We start from the raw sequence: 22,913 nt of genomic DNA, 5'->3' as shown, positions 1-22,913 counted from the left end.
AACCATCTAACAGTGTTAACTTAATATATTCATATTTCATGTCTTTATGAGTTGTTGCATATATATAGTAGAGAAAGGATAAAAAATTGTTTCAACCCAACCATCTTACTTATCAAGAACGTGAAGATCAGAAGAACCTTAAAATTAAAAGAACTCTAACATAATAATATTCATCATTTTAAAACTTATGTTTAAAAAAAATACAATTTAAATATATTCGTAGTAATATTTATGTGATGTTCATAATACAATACTCATTAATTAATAAAAAATACACACGTAATACTCATATCAAAATGTCAATAATTAGTGAAACAAAAAATAAAAAAAATTAACAACTAATTACAAAAAATAAAAAAAGAATGGAAAGAAAGAGCTGAGAAGCCTTTTCAGTTCATACAAGAGCAATCCAAATAATAATAATGTTGAGAGCGAGAATCGAACCTGCAATGTGGAATTCCGTTTCTTTTGCCAACGGCACCTATCACCATTTTGTTCAATGGGTGGCAAATTTAATTTATAACAATTTCTTATACATATACACACATATATACAAAGTTTTAATCGAGATTGCTGGGTGTCGTGGCATCCCCACACAAACATATAGATTCGCCCTTGCCCCTTGCTTGTACTTATCCCTATTGAGGATTTTATATTGTTTATATTAATAAAACACCACTAGACACTCTGTCTAGTGGTATATTTAGATTTTTTTTTTAAATGTACGAATATGATACAGTAAATTCGACTGCTTCTCTATAATTAGAGGTTTCAGTTTCAAGGCCAAGTACTGAAGCCTACATGTGCTCTAGTCCAATCAAATTTGATTCAAAAAAATTTCCCAACTCTAAATTAAGCTTCAAAATTCCAGCAGCATATAGTCAAATCACATCACAAATTTTTTTAATATCCAAACCATATTTTATAAGTATGTGACATGGCCTGAGTACTCCAGGCAATAATATAAAGAACAACAAATGCATTTTAATTTATAGAAATATATAGGGTACATTAATAGTTTCATATCTAACCATTGGTTCTCTGGTTAAGTAGAAACCTGTGACTTGTGGCCGAACTCCTATACATTTAATGAAAAAATAATCATAAATCGATAGATTACATATACATTTTAAAACTCACACTCACACCTCACAACTCAATTCGTAAAATCTAAATTCTGAATCCACCGGCCCTAACATGTTCATATATATCAAAAGTAAACAAATGAAAGGTAAGCAAAGAGAGCCATAGCTATAGAAGAGGACATGAACAAAGGGGTGGATGATGATGAGTTGTTGGTAGAGGGAGCATCAGCACGAGCACCAGCACGGACTACTGGGGTCAATCTTGTGGTTGAAGTCCTTGTACTGCCACGACTCGCACTCACCTTAGCAATGGTAGGTGTTAGAAGGACGCACATGATGATAGATATCACAAACACAACCTTCATAACGTTCTTCATATTTTTGCTAAATATGTTACCTAATTGGATTTAACTTATTAAAACTTTTCTTCCTCTTGTCTTGTAAGTGTTTCTCTCTTTTAGGGGTAAGACAAAAGTTTAGATATGTAGAAATTAAACAACAAGCTTGTCTATTTATATTGAAATTTGCATGTTTTCTCATTAAGTAGAGAGGCAATTTGATTAAACACTTTATTTGACACGGTCTAAAAACTTGAACTAGTCTCCAACTTGACAAATGCGTTGAAAATTCAACAGGAAATTGAAGAACAAAAAAAAAACTAATTAATTAGTACATAGTTTATCTCGTTTTTTTTATTAGATTTGAAAAAATAATAATCTTGAAATGTATAAAAAAGAGTTAAATGGTCAAAAATAGACCAAAATATCTTTCCTTTTTTTAAAAAAAATAGACTAAAGTATCTTGAAAAGGTGATTAGCAAAGAACTAGTTTCACAAAAAGTATTTTAAAAGTCGCCTAATACTTAATAGCTTGACATAAAATATTTAAAATATAAGTGGTGAGAAATTTTAAATGATATATCAGGATTTGAATAATCTGAAAACACGTTCTATTACTAAATAATGAAAAGTTGTCCACCTACTACTTCAAATCTTCTGAAATTCAATTAAATTCCTATTTATATATTGTTAATATATAATATGCTGGCGTTCTAAATTAAAATTCAATAGTGGGACAGTGTTAATTAATCCAATTTAACAAGTTGGAGGCACCCATCAAAATGTATTTAATTTCTTGAAAACAGACGTTAGTATATTTAGAGAACGTTACTTCTAAATACAATTGGATAGAAAGAATTACGTATAGTTTGGTTAGTGTTTTTTTAATTAGATTCCAAGAAGAAATAATCTTGACACGTAAAAAAATGAAGACGCCGAAAACCGATCTTTAAACTAGATTAATATTTAATAATTGATGACTTCATATCCCCTATATTTGTTTGTTTGTTTTTCTAAAGTTTTCGTATTCGGAATTCACATTAAAGCTCAATTAAATTCAAATTCACGCTGGAAAGTTCTACCTTGGGGGAAAGTTAAAACGTTTCCTAAGAAAGACGACTTTGTACCAAAAACTCGGATTCGAAATATTTACTACTCCGCCACGACCCTTACTAATCTATTTATCTATTAAGTACTTTTATTAAACAACAAGCTTGGGTATTTATAGTTGAAAATAGGCACACTGTGAGTAGGAACTTTCTTTGATACGGTCTAATATCTCGCCTAATAATATCCAACTTGACAAGTACGTGAATAAGTCAACAAGAAAGTGTAAAACAATTTGGAGGGAAAAAAAACCCACTCCATCTGTTTCAATTTGACTGTTTGATTTTAACTTTAATTGAGTTTTATATAAAGAATTTTTTTAGATTCTACTATCTTAAATTATAAATGTATATATATATATATATATATATATATAATGTATCACAATATTCTTTAATCTTATACCATAAACCTGTCATGTGGAATTATAATTGAAATTAAAAAGTGACAAAAAATAACTTTTTAGACGGATTAAAAATAAAAAATAAGATAAATAAATTGAAACGGGGAAAATGTTCTAATAAATGTATCCTCTTTAATTTATTGTTGCTGATAATGTATAATATGGTGTTCTAATTCTGCAAGTTGGAGTAACCACGCCATCACTACAATTGCAATCAGGACATTGACAGAATATTGGGTCATTGAAGTGTCTCTGTTATGTGATTTGTTCGTAATTAATCTGACAATAAAATTTTCTGAATAGGACTCTATTATTGATCCACAAGAGATCAATACATCATCTAAGTGACTAGTTAATTTAACTTATAGAAAATGTTAAGTGTATTTGATCCAGAGAAGGGGGGATGATCTTTTAAGGGATATTATGGGCATATTCAAGGTTTACAGGAAGACAAGAGATCAGAATTCAGTAGTTGAGTCTGGGCGTAGATATTGAAATTTTGTGAGACTTTACAAGATGTGTTCAATTCGAGTTGGAAGTAGTCTTGAATTCCATTTAGGATTCATGGAGGCTACTCAACTTAAACTTCAGTTCATGCATATATAAATGGTACTATATTCTCTTGAAAAGGCATCTCAAATATTCCGCAAATTCATAGAATATTCATAATGTAATGACCCTCCAGGTCATTTTTAAATTAAAGCATTCATTCCATCGTTTAGAGCGTTCCTGTAGTGACCCCAAGTCATTTATGACTTGCTGGCACTGACTGTTCGGTCGCTTGGTCGTTCGTTTGGGTTTTAGACCCGTTTCCCTGTTTTGGAGATTTTATAACTTGAAAAATTGACTTCGGTCTAAAAGACCTCTGAATAAAATTCTGACGATTCCATCAGCTTCGTAATGGCCAAATTTGGCTAGTAGCATGGTCAACACGAGTATCGAGGCAATCGGTACGAGTTTAGGGCCATTTGACGTTTTTGCCCTTGCAATTTGGCCTATAGTTGACTTTGGTCAACCTTCTTGGAAAACGTGCTCAGATGAAAATTCTGATAGCTAGGTTAGCTTCGGAATATCGATTTTGGTCTAGAACAACCCTTTGTTCACTTCCCGAGGCTTTAGATGCCCGTTGTGGAATCTGGCTCAAAACGATACAGGGTGTGGGACCCACTTTTCATCGAAGCGATCTCCAATGGAAATTCCGACTTCATCGTTGAGTCCGAAATATCATTTCCAATCAGATTCCATATATGGTTTGTGTTTTTCCGACTCCGAACGAGTCCGAAACATCGAAATTTAAGTTTGAAGAGTTGTTGAATTCTAACGCGGTGGTGACGTGGCAGAGCCACGCGATGCCACATGGCAGCGTGTTGAAATCTGGAAATTTCCAGATTTAAGGACAATTTTTGTCTATTTTTTTTTAGCAACTTTCACATATAGCAGACACAAAATTCATATTTGTATGTTATAGCAAAGTTTGCATAAATGCGCTCCATAACAAACATATATATGTATAATTCGCTATACATATACAAAAAAAAAAACAGTTGTATAATTTGCTTTGGTATACATATACAAAAAGATCAATTGTATAAAGTGAGAGAGGCGAGTGAGCGAGCGAGATCTGGGAGAGTGGCAAGAGAGATCTGGGAGAGGGAAGAGAGAGAAACGAAAATATATGTATATATACAATTTTCACGCATTTTATACATTTGCGTTTTTGTATAAAGTGAGAGAGGCGAGTGAGANAGATCTGGGAGAGTGGCGAGAGAGATCTGGGAGAGGGGAGAGAGAGAAACGAAAATATATGTATATATACAATTTTCTCTCGCTTTATACAAACACAAACGCACTTTATACACTTGTGTTTGTATAAAAAACGAGAGAGGCGAGGGAGAGAACGAAAGTGGCAAGCGAGATTCACCAGGAGAGAGGTGAAATAGCAACAGTTTGTTATGAGGTACAATTAAATCAGACTATATTTATAGTATTTAATTTGAATTAATATTTTCTATTATATACAATTTTCCTTTTTTTTTTCCTCATCTTCAAACATAGATATCTCCTCCATTTTAAGCTCAAATTAGGTGATTCAAAAGGCTAATTTCAAGAGAATTTCGTGGGGAATCTAGAGGTGAGCTCAGAAACGCGAGGGGAGGCTTCGTTTGAGGTAAGGAATCGAAGATGAGGTTAGATCTTGATCATCTTAGGTCCGTTTTGAGTCATTCTTGAGGCTAACTTGTGGAGTTTTTCACACGGATCGTCATGGTATAATCTGTTTGGGTTGGAAAGGTCTCGTTTTTCCAGAATTTGGTGATCAAAGGGCTGCCAAGTCGTAAGTCAAGACTTATTAATGATTTTAATTGTTGGGGCTGATTTGCTATGTTTTAGGCATCTTTTTGTGCTAAATTTTGGGGTATTAGTTTAGTAAGGTATTTGTGACATTTTCACGGATTCATTTTCGGTATTCCAATTGTGGGTCCCACAATCCCGTTTTAGACCCAATTTTGGGTCTGTCTCCGAAAAATATAATTTTAGTGTCAACATATTCGTAATGACGAGGTGATTAACCTTTTGATAGTGGGGAAGTATTTGGAGACCGTTCGGAGGGGAAAAGCTCTGGTACCGTGAGTTGGAGCACGCGTGATCGGCTTTCAGGTAGGCTATGGCTTTCCCCTCGTGAGAATGAGCATGTTTAGGCAATTGTTTATTGATTTGCTTGAGTATGGAGGGGTTCGGGTGTCGAGCATGCTAAATTTCTATAATTCCTGCCTTAGACCTCATTTCGGGAAATTGTTGGATTATGAAAGCATGACTCTTGATATTATTGAACATCCGTACCTTGTGGTGTATATGATAGTATTGATTTGAAGTATGTTTGGTCTTAGTCTAGGCTTAGACTAGTGTTGTCATAGACTTGCGAGGTTTCGGATGTCGTTGGGCAGTAGAACTTTTTCGACGTCGTTTCGGACGGTCAGCTCCTTGTAGACTGATATAGCAGACTTGAGTCTGATAGTCTGAGGCTTAGCTAGGTGGTAACTCAGCTTATGACCTTGTATCCATAATCCCCTGCTTTTCTATCGGCTACAGATACCCGGTTAAAGTCCGTGGTCCAGCTTACTTATGTCCAGGCTTAGCTATAGTACCCGGTTCGAGTCCGTGGTCCAGCTTACCTGTGATCTGATTTTGGCTATAGTACCCGGTTAGAGTCTGTGGTCCAGCCCACCCGTGTCCGACCTTTGGCTACAGCACCCGGTTTGAGTTTGTGGTCCAGCCCATATAGGTTGACTCATTAGCTATAGTACCCGGTTCGAGTCCGCTGTCCAGCTTGCACGTGATGCATTCCTAATTCCTTACTGAAGCTTCAGCTTAGTCTTGATTACTCTCATCTGTAGGTTGAGGTTTTGGAGGTTGGAGATGTTCCGATTAAAGTCTTGGACGTAATGAGATCTTGGAATATAATTGGAAATGGTTCAGTTAAAGTCCGGAAAGTGGTAATATTGTGATAGACCTTCTAGCTCCATTATTTTACTTCAACTGCCGGTGCATCTGCCAGGCTTATGGGGGTTCGTACAGGTGGTTTCTTTTATTGTGCACGAGCGTACCCGTCGGGTTTATGGGAGCCCGACGGAGTTAGTTAGATTCCTTGTCTTTATTTGCATTTCAGTTCACTTTTGCTTATATTGCCCAGTCAGCCTAATGCCTACTGGGTACCTGTTGTTTTGGTACTCATACTATACTCTGCATCTATTTTCGTGATGCAGGTCCGAGTACTAGCTACCGACGTTGATTCAAGCCAGCTGCGGTCGTGATCGGAGGCAAGGGTGAGCACACAACGTCCTGGATTTGCTCGGCTCTTTCTGTACTTACTTTTGCTTGTCTTTTGCCTTTTTAGACAGCTTGTTTCTGTAGTCCACTTTTAGGACTTGTACTTTTGTTAGCAGCTCTGTACTTGTGACTTCCAGGTTTTGGGAGGAATTCATTTTGTGTATATATGTCTAGTCGCTTCCGCCCGTTCATTGCATGTTCTTGTTATATTTATTACTATTTTAGGTTGATTGGTTGGTTTTCTACCCTAACATCCCATTACTTCGAGTTCCGGGATATGGGTCGGCTTGCCTACTGGTGGGTCATATAGTAGGCGCCATCATGACCTGAAAAATTGGGTCTTGACACATAAAGAGATCAAATCCAAATCATCCTAGTTTAGAAAATACATCACTAACAGCCCTTGAATCATGGATAATCTTACAAGGGAACGAACAGATTTGTACCCATATTGATTTATTAATAAAATATTCTTGTTTCTTTAGATTTTGCTTGTGGTTGATTTATTTTTCATATGTTTAAAATTTATTGCATACACACGGTATGACAAAATCCTCCGGTGCAAATCCAAATTAATAAGATTCTAACGTGCGATTGGAACACCAGATGAAAAAATAAAAAACGTTTCAAACTAAATTTAGCCGTTAGTTTTAAGTAATATGCAGTGTTGAACCTACATATTCTGTTCCATGTTGCTCTTGATAAACTGCAGCTCTACTTGTATCAAATTTGATTCAATCCCCACTCCAAATTAAGCTTTAAAATTCGAGCAACATATAGTCAATCACATCACAAGAAATTATAAATAATAAAAACTCCAGCAGATGGATTACATTATGTGACATGGCCTCAGTACTACTCCAGGCAATAATATAAAGAACAACAAATGCATTTTATAGAAATATATAGGGTAACCATGCACCGGTTCTCTGGCTCCGTAGAAACCTGATCAGACTCGTATGTATTTAACGAATCAAAACAAATCGATAGAATTACATATACAACATTTTAAAATTGTATTTGTTCTTTGGTGGTTATGGTAATATTTTACAGTTGTTAAAAAAAAAAAAACATTTTAAAATTCACACTCACACCTGTAAAATTTAAATTCTGAAAACCCCGGCCCAACGTGTAAACATATATCAAAAGTAAACAAATGAAAGGTAGGAGAAGAGAGCCATAGCAATAGAAGACATGCACAAGGCCGGTGTAGATGATGATGAGTTGTTGCTAGAACGGACTACAGGGGTCAATCTGGTGGTTGAAGTCCTTCCACTGCCACGACTCCCACTCACCCTGGCAAAGGTAGGTGTTAGGAGGATGCACATGATGATAGATATCACAAACACAGCCTTCATAACGTACTTCATCTTTATTTTTAATTTTCTTAGATACTGCTTCGTTATTCCCTATTAGTTAATTGAATATAATTACACGTAAAACCTTTCTTCCTCTTCTAAGCGTTCTCTCTTTTAGGTGTAAGAAAAAATTTGGATATTATTATGTAGAAATAATACAAGCTTATCTATTTATATTGAAATTTTGCACGTTTTCTCATCAACTGTAGAGAGGACCCCCCCCCCCCACCCCCCCGAACTTTCTCATTCTTTGACACGGTGTGAAAACTCGAACTAGTGTCCCATTTGACAAATACGTTGAAAAGTCAACAAAAGAAAGGTAATTACTCCGTACACAATTTGCCTCGTTTTTAATTAGATTTCACAAAAGAAATAATCTTCACATTGTGTAAAAAAGAGAGAATAGTAAATAAAATATCCTGATTTTTTGAGTTTGATATTTGAAGCATCATCAACTCTTTATTAAAACAGATCTCTACTATAAGTTATTTCGTTTCGTAAATATCACCTTTGCTAAATACATGAAGATGGAGGAAACTGATCTTGGAACTAATTTCGGTTTTCATGACATGTGTTTTACAAGAAAAGATTTGAAGGGATAACGTAAAAGAAATTAGTATTATATAAAATATTTAAATTTAAGTGGGTGAGAAATTTAAATGATATATTAGAATTTGAATAATCTAAAAACACGTTCAATTATTAAAGTTGTCGACCTAAACTTACGAAATTCAAATAAATATTTCCTCTTTATCTATTGTTACTATATAATACTAACATTTATGCTGGCATTCTATATTGAAAGTCAATAGTGGGACCGTGTTAATCCAATTTTACAAGTTGGACTCACCCATCAAATGTATTTTCTTGAAATGACTAGTTAATTTTCCGTGTTTCATATAGTCTAACACGTAATTAGTATTTTTAAAGAACGTTTCTTTCTAAATTCAATTTGATAGAAAGAATGAACTTTTTTCCACGTATACACATAAATTAATTAATGATCTAAATACGTAGTTTGCTTCTTTTTCTTATTAGATTTCAAAAAGAAATAATCTTGACATGTAACAAAAATGAAGACGCAGGAAACGATCTTTGAACTATATTTATATTTAATAGTTGATGTTTTCATATCAGTTTTGATATCCCCTATTTATCTGTTATTATATGTGTCAATTGGAGAAGAACTACTCCATCCTTCTCAATTTATGATGTAGTTTAACTAGTGACAGAGTTTAATCAAGAAAGAATATTTTTTGAAACTTGTAATCTAAAATAAGTCATAAAAGTTTGAGTGGAATATGAATCATTCTATCAAGAGTAAATAGATATTCTCTATGTCCAATAATACTTGCTTCTATTGACTTTGCAGACTTCTTAAGAAATTATATATCGAAGGGTAATTTTACTATATCACCATTCGAATATAATAAATATATTGTCTTGAAAAATATAATAGAAAAATGGCTATAATTAATTATAAGAATAAATTAGAAACTAAATGTAAAATAATTCATTGATTTCATAAAGTGGATAAGTATTGTTGGACATCTAATGGACAAATATTGTTGGACGGTGATAGTATTTTAAAGTTAATAGTAATTACGAAATGTAGGAATGTGTTATTTTATTTTGGAGGAACTAAAAAAAACCGAGTCATATAATATAAATTGGGATAGGGGAATAATATCACAAAAAATAATTAAAAATTAAGTCAGGATTATTTCTTAAAAACTCGTTCAGTTATTAAAAAAGAAAGTGTGGTCGACCAACAATAAAAGAGACATTTAGTTGGAAAGCTCGAAGGCACAAATTAAATGTGCCATTCTCTAAGTTCAACGGAAGGGAGAGATCAATGAGGATAATGTCCTTTACAATGTCGACGTCAACTTTAATATTGTTGTATATTTGAAAAGTTGCTAGTTTTGTTTTTCTTCATTAAAATGTGTTGTATTTCAGTTACTACAATATAAAGTTTTGGCATCACAAAAAATATATAAGTTTGGATGGTCAACTGGATTGGCATAATATCATGTGTTTCTTTTGAATGTCCTTTAATATATATACACTACTTTATCTACTTCAATCAATTTATAAAGTACTCTATTTATACAAACATATGAATAAATTTAAGGGAAAATGATTCATTAATCAATTTATAAAGTACAAAAAAAAAAAACAATTGTATACATATACATTTAAAAATTCACATATATCAAAAGTAAACAAATGAAAGGTAAGCAAAGAGAGCCATAGCTATAGATGAGATGCACAAGGGGGTGGATGATGATGAGCTGTTGCTAGCGCCGCGAGCACCAGCACGGACTACTGGGGTCAATCTGGTGGTTGAACTACTCCTTGTACTCACCCTAGCAATGGTAGGTGTTACGAGGACACACATGATGATACATATCACAAACACAGTTTTCATAACGTTCTTCATCTTTTATCGGATTTAACTTGTACCAACAATCGATCTCTTTCTTTTGTAACTGTTAGGTGTATGAGAAAATTGGTTTGGATATTATATAAATATGGAGAAACAATAAACTTGTATATTTTATAGTATTGTATGTAATCAGGCAATGTTAGGAACTTTCTTTCACACGGTCTGGTCTGAAAAATTCAACTAGCAGTGTCCTTTTTTGATAAGTACGTTTAAAAGTCAACAGGAAATTGGAGGAAACCAAATAAATTTGGTTACAGAGTGCTCGGAAATTTCTTTTTTATCAATTTTTTTTATTTAACATCATAAGATTAAAAGACATATTTTTCACTTAAGATCACAGAATAAAAAAAATATTTTTTTTTATTTTTTAAACTTCATTTCAAATCAAAAATGAAATCGAAAAGCCGGTCACTAGTGCAGTCATATAAAACGTTTATATATATTGAAGAAGTTTAGCTTTTATATAGAAAAAAGTACCTTCATAGTGTAAAATTTATTTTACACGTTTTGAGTATATATAGAAGTTAAATTCACCCTATAATATATATATTATTAATTAATAAACTATTAGTTAGCAGTTATGAATGTATGAGGCCGGATTAGTCAAAGGAAAACTAGAGGATAGGCAAGATCATAGACAGCAAAAAATGCGGTTAATTTCCACCATTAATTTTGCAAATATAACCAATTTCTGCTTTAAAAGTTTCAGTTTTAGCTCCCTATTCTTCCTCAGTTTTTTTCCTTTTTTCTTCTTCTCTATATTGGAATTCTAGCCTACTATTCCAGGACCTCCCCCACCCAAAAATATTTAAAAGTAATTATCTCTTTTCCTAAGGAATTTTCATCTCATTGTCTTTATGTTGTAATTTTGTTCAGTTTCTAATTTTGAGGATTTCAATTTTGGTGATAGGTATTTCATAAAAAATGGCAGATGGTGAGGATATCCAGCCACTTGTCTGTGATAATGGAACTGGAATGGTTAAGGTACGAAATACTGAAAACACATTTTTAAATTTTCCAAACATTTATTAAAATTCAATTCTTGTAAGTAATTCGAATGGATAGACTAGTTCAGAGTACTAAACTTTCGCTATATACATAATCGAGAGATCATTTTCACTTTGTACGTAGGGTATCTCCGGAACAACCCCTATTTGTTTTTTGGCCATCTTAACAAAAATGTGTTGCTCAAATTTCTACATGACTTGCCTGAATTAATAGGATTTGGTGGACAATTTCTAGCGATCGTCATGATTTATGACAAGACAACCTGACGAATTTTATGGCAATCTGCTAAAATCACCAAAGTTTGGTTGCCAATTTTTGGTGTTCGGTCACTGTACTATCTAACGAATTTAATAGCGATTCACCAAAACAATTTCTGGAGATTTTTTGGCCACAAATCTACTTTTGTAAATTGAATGACCATATCATGAGATATTATCTCTGGCATGAAAGAAGCTATTTCTGCAAATCACCTTCGATGCTACCTTATTTTGTATTTCTTTAAGACACGACTTAAACTCGTGATCACAACTCTTACCATTGCGCCAATGCTCCCCATCAATAGATAAAAAGCCATATAGATTTGCCAATTATATCTTGATTTGTGTAATTGTCAATTATAGGCGGGATTTGCTGGAGATGATGCTCCAAGAGCAGTATTTCCTAGCATTGTTGGTCGCCCTCGTCATACAGGAGTAATGGTAGGAATGGGGCAAAAAGATGCATATGTAGGAGACGAAGCTCAATCCAAACGTGGTATTCTCACATTGAAATACCCAATTGAGCACGGTATTGTTAGCAATTGGGATGATATGGAGAAAATTTGGCATCATACTTTTTACAACGAGCTTCGTGTGGCACCAGAGGAACACCCTGTTCTGCTCACAGAAGCACCTCTTAACCCGAAGGCTAATCGTGAGAAGATGACTCAAATCATGTTCGAGACATTCAATACTCCTGCTATGTATGTTGCCATTCAAGCTGTTCTATCCCTTTATGCCAGTGGTCGTACAACAGGTGAACAAATTTCTCCTATTTTCATTCCTCTCTCTGTATCTAAGAAATTTTGTCCGGACGTAAGAACATTGAATATCGAATGTAGGTATTGTGATGGATTCTGGTGATGGCGTCAGTCACACTGTTCCAATCTATGAGGGATATGCTTTACCACATGCTATTTTACGTCTTGATTTGGCTGGTCGTGACCTTACTGATCACTTAATGAAAATCTTGACGGAGCGTGGTTACTCATTTACCACTACAGCAGAAAGGGAAATTGTGAGGGATGTTAAGGAAAAACTCTCATACATTGCTCTTGATTATGAGCAAGAATTGGATACATCAAAGACTAGTTCTTCTGTTGAGAAGAGTTATGAGTTGCCTGATGGTCAGGTTATTACAATTGGTGCTGAGCGTTTCCGTTGCCCAGAAGTACTTTTCCAGCCTTCAATGATTGGAATGGAAGCTGCTGGAATTCATGAAACGACCTATAATTCAATCATGAAGTGTGATGTGGATATTAGGAAGGATCTCTATGGAAACATCGTACTTAGCGGTGGTACCACTATGTTCAATGGAATTGCTGATAGAATGAGCAAGGAAATTACTGCATTGGCTCCAAGCAGCATGAAAATTAAGGTTGTTGCTCCACCTGAAAGGAAGTATAGTGTTTGGATTGGAGGCTCTATTTTAGCTTCTCTAAGTACCTTCCAACAGGTTAGTAACAACTTCGAAATTCAGTTACGTTCATTCTCACTAGCTACTTCATATAGTTTGTTTGCAGATCTGATTTAGCAAGTTTCATCACTGATTTTAGTCGTAACAGTGAAATGTTGTTATAGAGAAGTCAGTTTGACTCTGTGTCATTTTATTTTATTTCACTTTGAAATGCAGATGTGGATCGCAAAGGCAGAGTATGATGAATCTGGTCCTTCCATCGTCCACAGGAAATGCTTCTAATTGTTTAGACATGTAACTAACTATAAGTTACTTTGTTGTTATAACCAAAGGCAAAGAATTTTTCCAGAATATATAAATTTTCATATTGTGAAGCTTTGCCGTTTAATTGTAACTCGAAACACTTCTGATTATATCTGCAGAAATATAATAGATATGCATCCTGTTTCATTTTACCACAGAACAATATTGCTCATCAACTATAGTTTCCTACTTGTGCTAATATTTTTTTCACTTTAATTTTCGACTACAAGGTGAGGAATCGAACCTTTCTCAATAGCATGAGTCAACCAATTGAGCTACTAAGATTTCTCAAGTTATGAATTCATATCGACTATTTGTTACAATTTTCATGAACTTTACGTATAAATTTAGCAACTAGTATTGGATTCAGATGAACTGGTATCGATATACTACATCCACCCCTGATTGGAGTCATAGCTTGTATAACTTTAGCAACTTGTATCTGCAATGCCCAAATATTGGGCCCAACACCAAATTAGGCCTCTACACTTCTATCCGAACCCTCTTTAAGTAACTTCGGCCTATTGCCTCACATAACTAAATTTTTTGTTTATTTTTTCTAGTTGATATACATAGATATATTTAAACACAATTACATGCATATCATGTATGAATTATACATATCTTATATAACCGCAGGTTAAGTTTCGATTAAGCAATTAGGTAGATGATTATTTAAATTATTCTCAAGCTTTTAGCTAAAATCTGCTGTCAAAAAATACTTTCAAAGATAAGCCAATTTTTAAGAACACACTTCTCAAAAAAATATCCCCACATAACAAACACACAGCATATGAGTGTATGACTATTCTTTAATTTGTCAATTCCATTATGTTTTTCAAAGAGACGATTAAATGCTGTGTGTTTGTTATGTGGGGATATTTTTTTAAATGTGCACATTTAAATCATGGACATACTTATTATCGTCCACGTACAATTTTTTAATCAATTGTGTCCAGCTTCATGAATCTGTGAATTTGGATATACTTTTTTTTTATTTAATATTCATTTTGACTAAAACAAAATAATTTAAAGTGATTCCTACAATTAGCAGAATTAAATTAATCGTTATCTAGTATTTTTGAGTTGTTATTTTCTTAATAAAAATGTTGACTAGAGGTATATGGACCACGATCACATGTGTAATTTGTTCATCCACAAAATCCCATACCAAATTGCCTATTTTTTCAACGCACACATGATCTGCCATAAGTTCTCCCAAAAAATCAAAGGGGATTTCAGTTGAATTTATTAAATGTGAAGAACTGAATTTTGAAAAAATTGTGTCATAAATTTCAGTATTGATCACTAAAGTTAGCATCTACATACCTGAAATGTTGGGCCCAAATATTTATGACAAAATGACAGGTTTTCTTATTTATTGTTTGATGAATTTGATATTCCTAACTTCTTCTTCTACTACTCAACCTTCCCACCCAACTTTTTTTTGTGCATTTACTATCTAAATTTAAAAGATTGGTTAGCAGTTAGCCATAAGGGATGATTTCATAATCCAGAATAGGTCTGACTTAACTTGTCCACTCCTGATTCATGCTGCAGTCTTGGTGGTTATACAACCTCAGGAAGTCATAAATACATACGTAACGGATAAAAACTTTGGAGATCAGGGTTTTAAATTCTAATCAAGAAAAAAAAAATGTTGAGTGGTTTTTTCTAATATGTGGAAGGTTAGTAAGTAGCTGTAGAGAATCTTAGTAACTCAATTGGTTGACTATCTGCACTTTCATCTAGTTAATGAAGGGTTGATAGTTGTGGTTGGCCATCATCTTAGTAACTCAATTAGTTGGCTATCTGCACTTTCACCTTGTTAATGAAGGGTTGATAGATGTGGTTGGTCATCATCTTAGTAACTCAATTGATTGGCTATTGGAACTTTCATATGGCTATGTGCATGCACTTTCACCTTGTTAATGAAGGGTTGATAGTTGTGGTTGGTCATCTGAACTTTCTCATTCTATCTGAACTTTCAGATTGATAGCTGAGGGTTGTCGCACTATGTGCCTTGTTTGGCTATCTGAACTTTGTTAGATGAGGGGTGTCGCACTATGTGCCTTGTTTGGCTATCTGAACTTTCAGATTGATAGATGAGGGTTGTCGCACTATGTGCAGGAAGGGAGGGGGCTTAATCTCCTCCTCCTTTTCTCTAAAGATATGACATTTGGATCTAACTCAATCCCAAAAATTAGCTCATGAGGAGAGAATTATCCAAGTTCATATAACCAGACCACCAGTCCATGTCTCAACCAATGTGGGACTTTGTTCCAAGAGTCTACAAAAAATGATGCTCTGCCCCATAAAGTTAAGAGTAAGGTCTAATTACATCGTACTCTTCCTAAACTCCACTTTTCGAATCACACTCAATGTTTTGTTGTTGTTGATGATGTATAAGCTTTGATAAGCTGAATTATCCAAAATTTGTTAGTGATAAAAAGCAGGTATAGAGTAAAATAGCCATACTAGGTGCGAAATGAACTGATTATTTACCCAAAAAAAAAAGATATATTTACGTAGCAACCTTAAATATTAGGAACGTTTAGTTTGATACACGTAAGAATGAGAGAAAAAAATCATAAAGACGAAAACATGAGAACAAAAAAGCAGATAAGAAATTGATTGCATGCCGCGTCCGTTAAGAGTAAGAAGAATTAATTGATTTGACTTACTTTAGCTGCTGACTTAATTGCACCAAGTCATTTTATAAATTAAAATGAAAGAAGAAAAAATACTATACTATGTTTGAACAGAATTCTGTTCACATACAACACGCCATATTTGTCAAAAAGTTGAACAACTAAGCATTAGAAAAAAACTTCAAATTCTCCTTCTTTTCTTTTTTAATCAAAAGAGATTTTAAACCTTGTTTCCTCCGTTCTGGGCAAAGTCAGAATTTTCATTAAGGATTCAAAACATAAAAACATAACACTCAAGTGTTCAACATGTAATATAATATAAAAAAAAAAATTGATGTACTATATGATATACAAGGTAATTTTCTAGTGAATAAACCTGTTATGCTCCCCTAACTCTGCCTCAGAATTTGATTGGGAGTCGAGCAAGAAGTTTAGAGCATGTTCATGAGTTGTGGCAAATGAAATAACATAAAAAGTTTGAACAGAGTTTCTTCTAAGAGATGTCATTTATTAAAGAAAATTACACTTAATATGACAGCTTATAAACAGATAAAAGGAGTTGATCTAACACCTTTACATTCCCATCCATCACCCACAGTACATTTTACAACTAAGTAACACTGGTTCCAGGGCTTAGTTGCTATTTACAAAATGGTGATTTAAGAAAGAACAAAAATTGGATGTTTGATTTTCATTTTTTTTTAATAGGTCTATAACTGTTTAATTTTTTTCCCTACTTATGCACTGGATCTCCATATTCTTCCCTCCAAAGAAATAACAATTATTGAAACATCATCATGGTATCGACGTCGATCCCCTTGTGGAATTTCAAGCAACTCATGAAACTCCATACCTAAAATAAAACATAATTACAATTTTCAGATTAGTTACACCTAAAAATTACATCTTTTTCCACCCTTAGAAACCACTCCAAGCATTTTGCATGAGTAAAAAGTACTTACCAGCTTTTTTTGCAGCGCGAAACAATACTGTCTCAATGAGATGTTGTGCTGGATCTCCTTCTGGTGACCATGAGATGAAATGTTCGACTTCTAATACAGCTTCTTCGTTTGTGAAGTACTGATAGAGCCCATCGGATGACAGTATCAAAAACCTGTCTCTTGGCCCTAACCTGTGATGATAGAGCGATGGAAGACAACTGATGTAGGGGGAAGTTCCAATATAGTCGATTCTGAACATCTCAAGAAGTGCATTGTTCCATTTAGGCTGCAGGAGAGCGAAGAAATGAAAGTTAATTATCCAATCGAGCATTCTTAAGTAGAGAAAAGAAAGACAAAGTATCAAAAACAGAGCATATAGTTATTGATTCAGTAATTCCACGCCTCATTTAGCCATTGCTTTAATATGAAAAAGGTGTTTGACAAGCTATAAGCCTGTTGGAAATAAGACGGCTAGCCTTTCGTACATTTTAGGATCTTGATAAGGGGTGCCATCATATTTGAAAGTAAACTTCCAAAAGATCCTTAAAAGTAAAGAGCATTGAAATTTTAGATGCCAAATAAACCTTTTGCAAGAACTGTTAAATGCAAAATGTTGATCACAGGAACAACACAAGTAGCATTCGGGTCGAATATGCCTTTCAACTTAATGAGAAAGGTAGCTTTTGCCATGTGTTGAAAAGGTTAATGAAAAAAGGCATAAACTTTGTTCTCAACAAGATATAAAACAATCCATTTAGAGTGAATAAAGCAAGAATTCTTTCACAAGCACAAAGGGAATCAAAAGGACTTATTTTATTTTCCTACAATATTCTCAAGGGTTGACTTGTTAACAAGCTAGAAAAGCAAATATTCCAACAGTACCTGTTTGAGGAAACCAGCACCAAAAGCCCTAGTAACCTTCAATGAACCTTTAACGCGGTCATTCATCAGGGCACATGGATCATCTGGATGTTCACTTTTTATTCTTTGAACTTCCTGTAACACAACAAATCAAGTTAACCGATCGAATTAAAAAAATATTTATTAGCCTAAAAGATATCTAAAATCAGAAACTAGATTGTCATACCTCTTCCACAGAGGTGCTATGATCTATACTAAGCTGGAAAGCAGTTAAATTAGGTACACAATCCGACTCATCGCCATCGAAAAGTTCAAGATCTTTCAATGTTTCTTCATTAATCCTTTCCAAATCTTGACTCCACAGATTAGGCTCTTTCTTCTGAGCTAACACGGCTCGACTATCGCCTACATTCATCACATAAACATCCTCTCCTTTCATTAACATAACAAGAACACAAGAACCCATCAAAGCCAATTCAGGATTCTCCATATTCATCCTATCAGCTAGATCCAAATATGCATCCTCTGTTTTCTTCAATGCTTGAGAAAGAGCTTTTAATACATCAGCATGATTAACTGATCCTGATCCATTTGAACCATTTCCATTCAGCTGTTCCTTCAATCTCCTGTCAAGTTCTAATCTTTCCCTGTCCCATTCGCATCGCCATCGCCTCTGATTCTCTTCCCATTTCTTTGATACTCCTCTGTACCTGTTCTTTGAACCCTTCCCCCTCTTTTTCTTTAACCGTGAATCGAATGAAAGATCCTCCCTCGCTGAAGGATAATTCTCTTGCTCAACACATCTTGAACAACTATCAATAGGCCTATCCCTTGAGAATTCATCGTCAATAGTCTGATTAGATTCCTCCGCTGCCAAACTCAGAGATGGGATCGTAACAGAGGAATTATTATCTAATTTGTCATCCCATAACAGTCCCTTGAGCTCTTTGTGAACAGCAGGGTACAAATTTGATACCAAAAAATCAGGTGCATCAGGACCATTGAATCCATCATAAATCCCGACAAAAACCCAACCATGTTCCTCAGAAACTACGACATGAACACGATCTTCACCGGCTTTCCCTTGAGCCCACTGAAGATTCTGATTATCTAAAGTGTCATCATCATCCAAACTACACTCACTGCTGAAATTCACACTGCTAATAGTCAATTCGTTCTGCTTTTCAGCACTCACAACCCAATCACTTTCTTTTACTGAAATTGACCCTTTTATCGGTGCAACAATAGAATTTTGACCTCTTGATAAGGTCTTTGATATAGCTCTTTGAAGGACCCGAAAGAATGACCCTTTTCTTGATCTGGATCGAAGAGCAAAACCATGTGAATAGCTTCTCTGAAACTGATCAGAACAGCCCCTATCAAGAGGGCCCGAATAAAGACCACGATCAAGCGGGCCCGATTGAAATCCCCTCTCAATAGGGCCGGACATGAATCCACGCTCCGTCGGGCCCGAAGCCGGAACAAGGCCCGAAGTGAAAAGTGGGCCGGAGTGAATAGAGTTTCTGGGAATAGGTTGAAGGGGTATAGAAGCAAAAGAAGTAGAACCCTCAAAAGCCGAAGACCGATCGATGCTATTGTAAGAATACAGATCGACAAACGCCGTGGAGAGCGGCGTAGAAGTGTTGGCACTAACAGAGGCGCCGGAGATTGACCGGAAAGTTGTGGTTTCCTCTGAGTGAACTTTGGAAGATGAAATCCGTGTCTGATCGGGTCGAACATAACAAAAAGAATGACCCAAATCTTCAAGTGGGTCAGAAATCATGAGAGCGAAATCTTTCCGGCGACGACCCTCCACGGCGCCGCCGCTAGTGAAACAAACACTAAGCTTTCCTACACCGTTTCCCATGGAAACAAAATTTTAAAAAAAAAACTCAGAAAATTGAAATAATTAAAAGGGGAAGCTTAAAAAAGCTTAAAGATTCATTGCAGAGTGGAGAAGAAAATTGAAGAAACGAGAAGAAGAAGAGGTGAAGAAGAGAGAGAGGGGGGTTGACTTTTGGGTTGTGGGGGGGCTGTTTGTTTGAAATATAAGAAATAAGTAATAAAAGTAAAGAGAGTAACAACTTTTGGAGTTTGGTCATTTGTTTGGTTATTCTAAAAAATTAAAATGTCATTTTTTTTCAAATTACTTTCGGCTTTTAGTGTGTGTGAGGCGTTGACGTTAAATCTCTAGACCTTAGACCCAAACGTCACCTTATTCCATTACACCCAAATTCAGTACTACTTCGCGTACCACGTTACTCGCTAGTCACTCTCGAGTCTATTTTAATTTATGTGTTTTACTTAATTAAGCATAAATAATATTTTCTTCGTTTCACAAAAAATGGTATAGTTTGACTTGACACGGAATTTAAAAAAACAAAGAAGACTTTTGAATCATGTGATCCTAAATTAAAGTTATGTCAAATGTATAAAATTGTCCTTTAATCTTGTGACCTTAAACATGTCACGTGAAAAACTGAAATTAAAATGTTACCAAAATAGAAAGAGGTCATTCTTTTTTAAACAGACTAAAAAGGAAAGGAGATAATTCTTTTTTAAACGGAGGGAGTAGTAATAAAAATTACTCTTTCCGTCCCATTTTATGTGAGGTAGTTTGATTCGACACGAAATTTAAGAAAGAAAGGAAAACTTTTAAAACTTGTGGTCCAAAATGAATGATAGAAATTTGTTATTTAATATAGAAATGTGTCATTTTTTTTGTGACTGACTAAAAAAGAAAGTAAGTTACATAAATTGGGACAGAGTGAGTAATATATATGAACTTAAATTAAAAATATATAAAATATAAAATATATTTTTTAATTTAAAAATTTTAAACAAGTGAAAAAAATAAAATTAAAGAGATATATTTTTTGTAAGAAAGAAAAATAAGAGAAAAAATTCAAACGAAGACAATAGAACTTTACTTGAACTTAGACAAAACGAGAAATGTTTAAAGTAATGTATATACTATGAGTATTAAAAATATTTATTAATTTTATGATTTAAAGTATGTTATGTTATTTGTATAGAGGAGTGTTGATTAAAGTTAAATTAAAGATATTGAAATTATGTTATTTGAAAAAATTCAACAACAACATACTTGAAAAAATTTAAAAGAAAAATAAAACATGTGAATTAAAATTAAAACGATAGTAGTTTTAATTACATTATGTATTTATTTAGATTTGAGTGGTGTAGTCACTATGTTCAAATCTTAGATCTATTTCTACTCACTCCATTGGCTTTTAGCTAAAGGTTTGATTTCTTTATGTAAAGTGGCGAGATTTTTGTCATACAAACACATTTTGGCATAATTTTAAAGTCAATTAATAAATAAATCACTTTATTGACAAATTGATTAAACATGGGATTTGAACCTCAAACTTATTACTATGAACAGTTTGCGTCGGCTAAGACTGAAAAATTCAACTATTTTTTTTTTTGTTAAAAGGAGACTTTAAATTAAGGGATATTGACTAGACAATGCTTTGTTGATTCATTTAGTACATTCTCCTTTAAAAATAATATCACATTTAACAACAACTTCAAGATAGTTAATATTGGGACACACATTAGATCAGATGCGTTCGCACTCTTCCCACTCCATTTAAGTCTATTCTTTCATAAGTGGTTTGAATTATTCCTATGGTAATTTTCCATTTACTACAGTTTTCCTTATCAATATTTGGGCAATTATACTCCCCCTTAGGTTTTACAAAATGAACTCCAACTAAAGAACATGAAAAAAGAACAAGATAACAGTACTATTGCTTTTCATTTTTAACCCTGTTAATTGAGCTAAAGAGTAAATTTGACCCAAAACCATAAAAGGACATAGCAAAGGGGACCATATGATATTTTTCCATATTGTATGGGCTGCGGATCTTTGACTGCATATATTTGGTTTTGGAATAGTCAAATATATTTTTAAAGTATAAACTTATAATCTTAACCAATAGTTAGTATGATACTACTTATTATCGTATATACATTCCACGGGGTAGTATATAGTTTTCATGCATATAATGTAATATAAATTCTTCATGCATATACTTTATTCTTTACATATTTCACTTGTATATTTACACGGTACATTATGAGATGTGGATTAAGGCCGTGGCCCGTGAGAGTAAGGGTGTGGCCTGGTGAGGATGAGGAGTTAGAGGACAGAGGTGAGAGGTGGAATTAATATGAAAATATTTTTCAAACAAATATAAAAAAATTCTGAGATTTTGAATATCTATCTATATATAATAGGAGAAGTAAAAAGTGCCACATGTTAGCACCACAAAAATTCAACAATTTTAAAATTTAAAAAATAATTTAAAATCTTTTAAATATGTATCTTAAATTAAACCAAAAGAAATAAAAAAAGAGTAACCAACTATTTTTAAAAGGTAAATTTTTAAATAGTAACAATAATAACAAACAATTATCGTAGTAATAAAATTAATAATAATATAATATTATAATTATAATAATGTTTATAACTATGTATTTAAATTGCTAATCAGTTTTCATGAAAACTTTTTTAAATATATTTTAAATAATAAATAACAATTGAAAAAAAGAAAATATAAACTTAAAGTATTTCTTAAATTAACATTTTAAAACTTATTTAACATTACAAAACTTATTTAAATTAATAGCAGTGTAAAACTTACGTGAATTGAAAAAGGAAAAAAAACCACTGCCATTTTGATAGATCTCTTAAAGAACATTATTTCTAAAAATAAAAAAAATTCTCTAAAACCTAAAAAAGTAGAAAAGAAAAAATAAAATAAAAAACGTGCATCAATCATTTTAAATAAATAAATAGCAAAACTATCCGCACATTAAAAAAATCTGTTAAATGAAAATATACTTTATTTTTTAAAAAATAAAAAAAAATTATTTTAAATGTG

General features: G+C 33.5%; 2 protein-coding genes and 1 long non-coding RNA gene across 3 annotated transcripts; 1 reads left to right on the top strand and 2 right to left on the bottom strand.

Moving 5' to 3' along the window:
• Positions 1-1,282: 1,282 nt before the first annotated feature.
• LOC125873394 (uncharacterized) lies at positions 1,283-10,603 on the bottom strand. Its single transcript, XR_007447205.1, has 2 exons — positions 10,485-10,603; positions 1,283-1,387 (listed from the first exon to the last, which is right to left on the bottom strand). It is a non-coding gene; the product is annotated as an uncharacterized LOC125873394 (long non-coding RNA).
• A 736-nt stretch (positions 10,604-11,339) lies between these two features.
• On the top strand, positions 11,340-13,628 carry LOC125872155 (actin-82). Its single transcript, XM_049552838.1, has 4 exons — positions 11,340-11,549; positions 12,194-12,587; positions 12,673-13,286; positions 13,464-13,628. The coding sequence occupies exons 1-4, from the start codon at positions 11,490-11,492 to the stop codon at positions 13,527-13,529; spliced, it is 1,134 nt and encodes a 377-aa protein (XP_049408795.1). The 5' UTR covers positions 11,340-11,489; the 3' UTR covers positions 13,530-13,628.
• Positions 13,629-16,920: 3,292 nt separating this feature from the next.
• Positions 16,921-20,038, bottom strand: LOC125872154 (probable protein phosphatase 2C 4). The gene is made up of 4 exons (XM_049552837.1): positions 18,230-20,038; positions 18,025-18,138; positions 17,164-17,428; positions 16,921-17,054 (listed from the first exon to the last, which is right to left on the bottom strand). Exons 1-4 carry the CDS (start codon positions 19,868-19,870, stop codon positions 16,939-16,941), a joined length of 2,136 nt encoding a protein of 711 aa, XP_049408794.1. The 5' UTR covers positions 19,871-20,038; the 3' UTR covers positions 16,921-16,938.
• Positions 20,039-22,913: the final 2,875 nt, after the last annotated feature.

Source organism: Solanum stenotomum, chromosome 8 (assembly GCF_019186545.1).
Source record: "Solanum stenotomum isolate F172 chromosome 8, ASM1918654v1, whole genome shotgun sequence".
In the NCBI taxonomy this organism is placed as follows: domain Eukaryota; kingdom Viridiplantae; phylum Streptophyta; class Magnoliopsida; order Solanales; family Solanaceae; genus Solanum; species Solanum stenotomum.
This window is presented reverse-complemented; position numbering and strand designations above follow the sequence as displayed.